Source organism: Lactuca saligna, chromosome 9, assembly GCF_052625555.1.
Source record: "Lactuca saligna cultivar CGN05327 chromosome 9, ASM5262555v1, whole genome shotgun sequence".
NCBI classification, from domain to species: domain Eukaryota; kingdom Viridiplantae; phylum Streptophyta; class Magnoliopsida; order Asterales; family Asteraceae; genus Lactuca; species Lactuca saligna.
The window spans coordinates 58,361,918-58,372,782 of NC_136425.1; the positions used below are offsets into that span (position 1 = coordinate 58,361,918).

General features: G+C 37.2%; 1 protein-coding gene across 2 annotated transcripts; it reads right to left on the reverse strand.

The window, feature by feature from the left end:
• Positions 1-1,395: 1,395 nt before the first annotated feature.
• LOC145017905 (protein phosphatase inhibitor 2-like) lies at positions 1,396-2,990 on the reverse strand. 2 transcript variants are annotated; one of them, XM_078975856.1, is made up of 5 exons: positions 2,856-2,990; positions 2,301-2,365; positions 2,063-2,175; positions 1,800-1,982; positions 1,396-1,723 (listed from the first exon to the last, which is right to left on the reverse strand). In XM_078975856.1, the coding sequence occupies exons 2-5, from the start codon at positions 2,303-2,305 to the stop codon at positions 1,467-1,469; spliced, it is 558 nt and encodes a 185-aa protein (XP_078831982.1). In that variant the 5' UTR covers positions 2,306-2,365; positions 2,856-2,990; the 3' UTR covers positions 1,396-1,466. The 2 variants fall into 2 exon arrangements, with proteins under 2 accessions (XP_078831982.1, XP_078831981.1); XM_078975855.1 differs by having other exon boundaries at positions 2,063-2,178.
• Between the last annotated feature and the right edge of the window lie 7,875 nt (positions 2,991-10,865).

Consider the following 10,865-nt stretch of genomic DNA (forward strand, 5'->3'; position numbering starts at 1 on the left):
GGGCATTAGTAGAAAGCAAGGTTGTAAAAATCGCTCGACAGTCGACTGGTGTTAAGGGATTAATCGGTCTTGGCGGGGATTAATCGGAAACCATAGGTTATTAATAAACTATTAAAATTAATTAAATATTAATATATCTTAAGAAAAACAAGTACTTCAAAATTAGAAAATAAGAAAAATTGTAATTTGGAAATTTGGAAATACGAAAATATGAATATTTTAGTATAATATTCGAAATTTTGAAAATTTGAAAACTTTGGATTAAAAAAAAGTTGATTATTTGAAAAAAAAATTAATATTTTTTTATATTTTTTTAAAATTTTATTAAAATTTTTTGATATTTTTTTGAATTTTTTCGACTTTTTTGACTTTTGTTGACCGATTAATCCCGCCAAGGCCGATTAATCCCGCCAAACCCGATTAATCATAAATTTCCGATTAATACCCTAATCCTCGACGGTTGGAGAACGTCAAACGATTAATCCACGATTAATCCCGATTTCTACAATCATGGTAGAAAGTAAAAGGTGTATAGATAGTACATGCCTTAATAATAACAACTAAAACAAATTTTGTTTGGTCAGCCCGATCCTAAATTTTTTATTTCTTGACCAATAAAAGAAACAATTTGAAAATAAAGTATGAACAATTTAAACACAATGCAAAAATAAAAATAAAAATAATTAAGATTGCCTCGAAAATTGATAGCAAGAGATTTTTTTTTTTTTTTTTTTTTTTACCACAATCATCGTTGCTAGACTTTTGACGGTTGCTTTCGGGTGCCACCGGTTATCGTGAGTAATCTCTAGCAAACAAAAACAACCAAGAAAAAACCACATATTCAAACACAAACTATTTGGACAAAAACAACGCATCTCGCCACATTGAAAGAACGACTTTAATAATATTGTTATCTCATGCATGTGAAATAACAATTATGTTAATACTTTCTAAAGTAAAAACATTTAAATCATAAAAGCATTACGAAAAAATAATGAATCTATCAATTTTCTTTAATATTTCAAAGAACACAAAGAACGTGATAAAAACAATCACAAACAAATTTAATAACGTGATCTATGGTTCAAAAGTGGCTTTGATATCATAAAATGGAAACAAAAATACAATTTAAAACTAATTAGAATATAAAAGATCAATGTTTATGTTCTATGATTCAAGTAATTCATGGAAAAAGTGGTGAATTTCAAACCACAATCGCTCTAATAGGGTTGGGAGATCATAGTTTCGACATATAAAATGTTTTAGTTGCTAAACAATAATATTCTCCTAATTGTTAGTAGTATATGATTAAAAATGAGAAATATGAGTAATGATTATTCGATTATAAAACATTGATTCTAGAAAATTTGTAATTATTATTAGAAAATACACACACATACACATTGAAAAATTCTTATTCATCATCAATGACATTCAATTAAGCCATGGATCGAATGACATTCAATTCAATTGTGAGATCCCCTCGGAGGCGATAAATCTGTAGCCGTGTCTTTGAGGTCAATATCCTCCAAACCAATTGCCAGCGAGGACGATGACGTGGACAACCCACGTTTCCCGTTTGTTTTCTTCCTATTCCCTCCATCCTCGTCAGACGACACGTCATCCAGAGAACCTTTCCGTTCCATTTCCTTAACTTTATGGAATTCATCGTAGTGGGCCCGCCTGTGCTCTTTAAACCCCTTTCCTCTCCCCGTCTCCGAATCTATTCATCACAAGGACATTTAAGTCTTTTCCCAAAACAATGCAAATAAATAAATAAATAAATAAATAAATAAAACCTTGGTCCATGTAATCAGCTTCATCTTCCGATGATGTCCAGCTGGCACGTTGGAGGTTGTTATTACTACTATTACTAGAAGATGCCACGTCATTCAATGCAGAACGAATTGCTTCTGCATGAATGGTGTTGTCATCGCCTTCTAGAAAACTGGTATCCCTACGTATATTGGGAGACGAAGATCCTGAAAATAACAAAAAAATAAATAAATAAATAAAGCTGAAAATAAGGTTGGAAATGAAGAGGGTAGAAATGGAATTTTACCATCAACATCAAGCATTGGATGATATGGAGTCTTTGGTTCAGTGATTTTCTGTCTTACAGGTTTATTTGCTTCAATTTCCCCAAGATTTGCTTCATCCCATTTCACACCTTTCCTACTAAATTACGAATTTCATATGGAAACAGTTAAAAAGATAAATTATTAACAACAAAAACCTTCGTTACAAGAAAATATGGAAATAGGGTATTGATTTAAGAAGAAGGAGTTGATGATTGTTACCTCATATCTCCTCTTGTTTGTTTACCTCAAACCTTAGAGTGAGAAGTAGCTGTGTAATCTGATTGCTGAAACAGAAAAAGGAAAAAAGAAAAAGATGTTCGTCACATTGTTATATACGTAAAAACGTGAATTACAGAAGATGCGATTTCTCTTCTTTGAAGCACAATCTCGCCATAACATTATAATGCCATGTCTGTGAAGCTTTTGGCATTATGGATACAGAAACAATCGATGAAACGTAAGTTGAATGCGTGTAACCAGAAGGATTTTAACAGAACGAAATGCGACACCGAATTAAGCACCGATTCCTCTCGAATTCATAAATAAACAAAACCAATCGATTAAAACCTAATGTATTCGCATGTTCTGAGAGATTATATCCATATAGGCAAACACGTTAAGGAAAAAGCAGACGAGGACTACCTCGAACATCATACATGGATTATTGCCCTAAAATTATGATCGAGAAAATTAAGAGGAATGCGTGTGGATCGATTGTGTGAATCAAAGCGAAATGAATACAAATGAAAAGCCATCGGTCGGAACTTTGCTTACCGAAGCAAATGGAACGATTACGTCGTTCAGCCGGCGGCGAAACACTTGCCGGTGGTGCTTTTTGCTCGAAATACAGATTTCACGAAATAACGATAAACAATTGGACCGATTTTTCCTTATATTTGATTTTCCTATTTTAATCATCTTTCGTACTTTTGTCCTACCTCGTAATCGAACCCTCCATTTTTATAATTTTTTTTTTTTTCGATTTTCACTAGTCTCGTGTTTTTTTTTTAACATATTTTTCTTAAGGGACCTCATATTTTTCCAACCCTTTTGTAAATAACAAAATTTTTTCCCCAAAAAAAAAAAAAAAATTTCATGATAAAAAACATTTTTGGGATAATGACTTGAGAGGATAACATAGTATTGTTTTTTGTCACATTTGGTCACTATATTTTTTTTTCGTGCTTTAATAGTCATTTAACTTGTTGATTCGTGTAAAATTTCCCATTACAATTGCTTTTTGCCGGTTGCAAAGATTAATCGATCTTATGTGTCAGTTTGACCCCACGTGGTATGTAGGGCTAATGTTATTAAAAGAGGGGTGCATGTGGTTCCTTTATTGTGCCCTAATACCCTGATGGCTTCCTCCTAAAGCTTCTCATCGTCCCTAAATCGATCAAGCAAGAAATCAATAGTGAACGATCCAAAAACGTGTGATTGTGGGTTCCCTGCACGTATTCTAACGTTAACAACACCAAAGAATCTAGGGAGGCATTTCATGGTGTGCAATGAGGTAAGCTATTTCACTTGAGTCTTCCCCCTTTTTCTGATTCATTTTTCCTGATTTGAAATCTTCTTATGAGTTATTTGTGTTGAAGGGGAAATGCAAATATTAGAAATGGTTGGATGTAGAACCTATACAAATGCCTCTAATGGAAGTGGTGGAGGGAATGAAAGCTGAATCAGTAGCGTTGAAGATCGAAGAAGAGAAGGTGAAGGAAGACATGGAACAAATGAAGAACGAAAAGCACACGAAAAGTACTCGAATGCCATTGCAATGAAGGAAAAAGTATATAAGTTTACCATAGGATTTCTTTTTTTGATCATCATGTATATGATGAAATTATGTGAAATGATGTATTAAAAGATGTTGTTTGAATGGAATGAATTAGGGACGAGCATAACCGGGTACCCGCCTATTTTAGCTGGAACCGGAACCGCTCCCGGAACCGGCGGTTCCGAAATTATTGGTATTGGAACCGGAACCGCTTACACCGGTTCCTAGAAATTTGGAACCGCTCCCGGAACCGCCAAGACCGGTTCCGGTTCCGGGTACCCGGGTTTTTGAATATTAATTTTTTTTTATTTTATACATGCCATTGAAATTAACTTTTATAAGTAATAGGAATTCAAGATGTAAACTAAAACAATTAAAAAAAAAACTTGATCTCAAAACAACAAAACAACAACAAATGGAATTTAACAAGTCCACAACAAACTACAAAACATAAACAGTCACAAAATAACAAAAAAGAAAGCAAAACAACACAAAATAGCAAAATAGAAACAACAACATCATCGAACTTTGCAATCAGAAAACCAGTCACATTCCTAACTCGAATCAACTTTGCTGCAATCATAAAAAAAATATTGCCAAAATAAATCAAAACCATATAACAAGAGGGGTGGCAACTAAACAGTAACAAATGCAATAATCGAAACAAGAATGACACTATCAACATCTTTTCCCAAGATACAAATGCAAGAACACCATCTACATCTTCCATGTCATCATCTAGAAAACAAGCCACAACAGCAACATTTATAGATGGATCACACAATTTTTCTACAACTCTTATTAGGGAATCAAGATGTTTTATCCTCCCTGTTGACTGTCCATTCTTTGGATTGATCCACTTTTCCACCTGCAAGTTCTTAAAAGCAAGATATCCATGGAAACTTGATTTCTATACTCAATAACTGGTAAACCAAGTGATGCTCTTGTTGCATCAGCTACTTGGAGATGATGAATGTGTAGTTGTTCCTCAATTCCTACATCAAGAACTAATCCCACCTGATTACACGAACAAAATCATGACAATGTAACCATATATTACGTAATGACGTATGTATTAACTCAAATTAATATAGGGGATAACCTTCTGTGTACATGACATTTGGCATTGGCCAGTAGATCATTGTTGCATTATGAACCTGTGAATTTTCAATTATTAAAGAAAATCTAGGTTTTGGAGGGAAGGGATAACTTAAATTCTAGCTGCTGTGAACAGAATCATCACACCACAACATTATCACAATTTGAAAAAGAAGTACAGAGAAGCAGAAAACATACATTGGGATGAGAAATAACGCAGTCGGCTACTGAAGCTAGGGTTCGAGCAACAGGTAAAGCATCACCGGCGTAACCTCTAATCGAAGCACCAACTCCTGTTGGTACAATCAAAACGCCAGTGTATTATCTCTTCCACTACAACAAAATACAATATCTGAATATCAATCACAAACACAAATGAAAATTCACACACATACTACGACGACATATAAGAGGAAAAAGTGAGTATCCGGTGAAAGCTTCTACATACCTTGTTAGACAAATAAGAATTCGAACACGATGAGTGTGGTATAGGGTGTTGCCGGAGCTTTCTTCGGAGCCGGCGCTGCTTTCTTCTTCACGACAACCCTAATCACAAATCGGAAAACCATAATTAATCAAAACTATCAACAAATTATGTTACATAAAACGAAAACAACATAAAAATTCAGATGGTGAACACAGATGAAGCTTCGATTGAGCCAACCGACTAAGAAAGTAGTTGCGATTGAGCCTTCGACATTGACGAGAGTGACAACAAGAAGAAGAGAGTGTAGTGTGGGGTGTCGGTGTTTTTTTGGTAAGAATGACTCACTAAAACCCTAAAAACGACTAAGGTGTAATCAGATATAAGTTCTTTTTCTATTTTTTAAAAACAAAATCACAATTGTTGGGCTGGAGATCATTTTTGAAGATTGCGTCTTTTGGGCTCGTTTAGCATAAGGCTTTTTGTATTCCGGTTTGGGCCTGTCCAACCGTGAACCTTTTATGTTTTGTATATAAGTTTACGCTTGCATGCATATTAGGTTAAGGTTTTTAGAGATCCGAGAATAGCGGTACATCTAGACGATATCAGGTTTCTTTGATCGTTCTTGTAACCTTCCAATCCTCTACAGTTGATGTTCTTAATCGAGCTCTTCTGAGGATTTTGTTTAATCATTCGACACGTTTGATTCCATCTTGTCTTGTTCTTATTATTGTGTTTATATCGTTTTTGTTTACTTACTTGTTCAAGATCTAATCGATCTTTATAGATTAAAGGTTAGTTGAATCTCATCAATTGGTATCAGAGCAGGAGGCTGTGTAATTGATACACATCTTTTCTGTGAAAAAGATTTCCATTAGGGTTTTTCCGCAATTATCAATATTTATTGAGCCGTCATCTCTTTATTGACGTATCTTGATATTTATTATTTTGCCCTAATCTGCTTTATTACAAGTCTGATCTTTGAACAGGTTTTTACGATCATAATGGATGCGACACAATCAAACCTTATTAATATTTCCAACAGCATTGGTTCGACGACAAAGATTCCAATCTTATACACCCATGACTATGAAGTATGGGCGCATCACTTCGAAGACTACGTTATTGGATCAGAGGATAATGGGTATCTCATTTGGGAAGCCATCACCGATGGACCGTTTTCTCATTCTGCAACGTCCAGAATCATCAAGACACAAAAAGAGTACAATGATCTGCTAAAGGACGTGAAGGATATTGCACAAGATGAAAAGGATAAATTCCAGTGCAATATCAAGGCATTAAGGTTGATCAGATTCGCCCTTCAGTCCGACACATTCAGATTGGTTAGCTCATGCACGACGGTAAAGGAAGTTTGGGATAGACTTCGTGAACTGTATTCTACAGACGAGGATCTTGAACATTCTATTCAGACTTTGCTTTTATCTGAGTTTGGAGAATTCAAGCAAGGAGTCGAAGAAACCGTGACCCAGACATTTGATCGCTTCAATCATCTTCTCAGCAAGATGATCAAACACGATATTGAAAGGAAGCTTATTGAACAGAAGGTTACTTTCCTGAATGGTCTGAGGTCTGAATGGAGAGCAGTGGTTTCCATAGTTAAAGCCCATGAGCAGTTTAAATCATACTCTTTGGCGAAACTGGTGGGTATTCTCAAGTCCCAAGAGAAGATTGTGGTGCAAGAAAAGAATGTGGCTACTAGTCTTGGTTCGTTGGCCCTCCTATCTAAAAGTAAAGCTGTGATGGAGGATGAAGACCTCAACCTGGAGGAATATGATCTCACATCAGAGGATTATGCCATGATGGTGTCCAATCCCAAGAGGTTCATAAAGAAGAGATTCCCCAGCAACAAAAACCGAAACTGGCAGGGGAGTTACAGCTCTGAAAAGGTGAACAATGAACCGAAGGCTGAGGAGCACAAGAAGGAGCCGAAGGTGGATGGCGATTCCGGAGTAAGCTGTTTCTACTGTGGTGGGAAAAACCACTATGCTAAGGACTGCGTCCTTAAGAAGATGGCTGAAAAAGATGATGGGAATGACGAGGAAGCTGTGTTGCAGAAAAGACTGGACGAGTTGAGAAAGAAAAAGTCTACCGCTAACCCTTCTATTAATGCTCTTATTGTGCAGGGTTCGGTTAAAGGTGATGAGTTCGATAGCACGGAAGTTTGGTCTACCGACTCAGAAGACGAGGAAGTGAGGAAGCCTACCCATGGAAAGGCTTATGTGGCTAAGGAGGAAAGCAGTGGTGGAAGATGCTTCATGGTAACTGACGTATCTCAAATGAGGGGATATAACGCCGATGGAGGAAGTGATGGACCGAAGGTACAGGAGGATATGTGTTTTGCGGCCAAACCACTTAGCCAACAGTTCAGTGAGCTCGATGAACTGATAAATAAGGTACAATCTGTTTTTATTTCATGCAAAGTACCCTCATCCTCATATGAGAAAGAACTAAAAAAACGTTAATACAAGAATTTCTCATCTAGATAGTAGCTTAACTCAAACTCGAGTCACCAATTCTAACCTAACTGATCAATTGAGCAGGGCGGCGTCGAAGAGTGAGGAGCGGAGAATGTGGATAGAGTTAAAAGAGTCGGAATTAGTTAAAGTTAAAGATGAAAACATTTATTTGCAAAGAGACAATTTAAAATTGTTAAAACAGCGGAATGTTTTTTGTTTAATTGCTAAACGTCTGTATTCTAATATTACTCAGCTTCACTTGGATTGTGAAATAGGCCAAAAGATCCACCGCATGATTTTGCCCTTCCTAGAGTTTAAGGAAGAAGAAATCGATGCCGAAGCCTACAATTGTGAGAGTGTGATATCGTCTGATGATGTCAATCCGACCTACATGTATGGACTGGACAAAATTGAGTCCTTCATTAAATCCAAAGACCACAAGGACATGCTTAAAAATCTTTTGGATGAAAATGACAGACTTAAACTGAGAACCGAAACCATGCAAAAATTTGACTCTTTAAACGCCAACGTAAGCTCAGAAAACAAAATTGATGTTGAAAATGCATCTGAGCTTAACGAGGACGGAAACATGAGCGAAATTTCTGTAGAGGACACGGTTGACTGCTCAGAATTTATTAAAACCGAACCTGAAAACCACAAGAATCTTATTTCTGAAAATTCAGTGGAGTTCGCTCGGTTGTCCCATCAAAAGTCCCCAAAATTAGTTGAGAAAGATGTTGTGTATCAAAAGGTCAGGACCACTCCGAATCAAGTATACAAGGTAACAGGAGTTACCGAACATCAAACAGCTGAACTTGTAGCCATTGTAAACGAAGACAATGCTGATGGCTGCGATGAGTACTTCTGGGAAGCTCCAATTGATAATGCAGACGAAACCATTGGTTTATCTGAAAGAAATTCCTGGAAGAGCAAAGGAAGATACATACCTGGACCCTTGAATAAGCCGAACAACTTCGATGAGCCAAGCACCAGTGGTACAAAAGATATTCCTCAGAAGAATGATCACTCGGCAAAAGAAGGCATTCCCTTGGCTCCTTCGGCTCAAAGTAAAACTCCTGTAGTTCAAAAGGAAGCGGCCAAGGAGACACCGAAAACGAAAGCAAATGTTCATCATCAACCTGCACAGATGAGGAATAGGAAGAGAGAAAGGAACAATAGATACAGGAAGAACCTTTCTGAAAGGAAACAATTCTGGCATTCCCAGAATGCATATTTCTCTCATCAAGACAAGAATCTGAAGTATGATAACAATCCTGTAGGAAAGCTTGAAAGTCACAAAAACCGAAAGCCAAGGTTCGGTTCACAAGAAGATATCAACCGAAAGCCAAGGTTCGGTTCACAAGGAGATATCAACCGAAAGCCAAGGTTCGGTTCTGAAAAAGACTTCAACCGAAACCAAAGGTTTGGTTCCAAAAACAGCTCCAACCGAACGCAAAGGTTCGGTTCCGAAGTCAAAAGAGAACAAAACTCTAAGGTCAGTCCCTTCAACGATCAAAAGCAAAAGGGTCACCTAGAGTCTCCAGCCATAAAATCCTCTCAATCCAAACCCTCTCGTTCAAATTCTTCTCGTTCTTCTAATTCTTCTACTCCCACCGATTCGTCTTCGTCTTACTCTGAAGCTGATTCCTCTTGCTTTCAAAAATCTCATTCGTCAGCTGAGCAAAAGGGGAAGCAGAAGGTCAATGAATCCAAACCAGAGTCCAAACCTAACTCACCCAATCCTAACAAAATAAAAGTTTTTACCATTAAAAGGAAAGATGAAACAACTCTTATAAAACGAACTTATCTTGTTGATGTCTCTCTTATTGTTCCCGTTCCCATGCAAAGCTCACGTGGACCCAAGAAACTTTGGGTTCCTAAATCTGTCTAATTTTTGCAGGTTATAAGTGACGAGCAGTTCGACAAAGAATGGTACATTGATAGTGGCTGCTCACGTCACATGACAGGGAGGAAAGAGGAGCTTAGGGAATACAAATCTCTTGCAAATGGTGGCAACGTCAAGTTTGGAAATAATTCTTTCGGCACCATAAAGGGATACGGGATGATAACAAATGGGGACTTTACTATAAGGAAGGTGGCTTATGTGGAAGGACTCCAACACAACCTAATTAGTGTATCTCAGCTTGTTGGAGGTACAGGTCTCAAAGTCTCGTTCGATGATGAAGGTTCTGAAATCATAGAGAAAAAGTCAAAGAAAGTGATTCTCAAGCCAGAGAAAAAGGGTGAAATGTTTCCCTTAAACCTTAAACCCATCAAAGGAAACCCAGCTATATGCTTGTTGTCAAAAGCTCAATCCGACGAAAGCTAGTTGTGGCACCGAAGATTATCTCATCTCAATTTTAAAGATATCAACCGACTTGTCACTGGAGGTCATGTTAGGGGTCTTCCATTGCTCAAGTTCGACAGAGATCATTTATGTACTGCATGCGAAATGGGGAAGCAGAGTCGTCAAAGTCACCCATCTATAATCAACACAAAAGTTGTTGAACCACTCGAATTACTTCATATCGATTTGTGTGGTCCTTCATCTATCGAAAGCATCGGTGGTAGCAAGTATATTCTTGTTATTGTTGATGACTTTTCACGATTTACATGGGTGTTCTTTCTAAAGCTCAAATCTGAAGCGACTCAAAAGCTGAAAGTGTTTATCAAGCAAATTGAAGTACAGCTCAAGAAGGTTGTTCGCAACATCAGAAGCGACAATGGTCTCAAATTCAAGAACAGGGAGTTTGAAGAGTTTCTTGCAGAAAAGGGAATAAGTCACAATTTCTCAGCTCCCTACACACCGCAACAGAACGGAATAGTCGAAAGACGAAACCGATCTTTGTGTGAAGCTGCCCGAACCATGCTAAGTTTCGCTTCTTTGCCTCTTTATTTTTGGGCTGACGCTATTTCGGCTGCTTGTTTTACACAGAACAGGTCCTATCTCAACAAGAGGTTCGCGCTCACTCCATATGAGATACTGAACAACAGAAAGCCAAATGTGA

Excerpts from the sequence above, each read along its gene's own strand:
- LOC145017905 (XM_078975855.1), bottom strand. Across the intron at positions 1,983-2,062 it reads TCCAATGCTTGATGTTGATG|GATCTTCGTCTCCCAATATA; the intron begins GTAAAATTCCAT and ends TGTTATTTTCAG. Across the intron at positions 1,724-1,799 it reads AGCTGATTACATGGACCAAG|ATTCGGAGACGGGGAGAGGA; the intron begins GTTTTATTTATT and ends TGTGATGAATAG.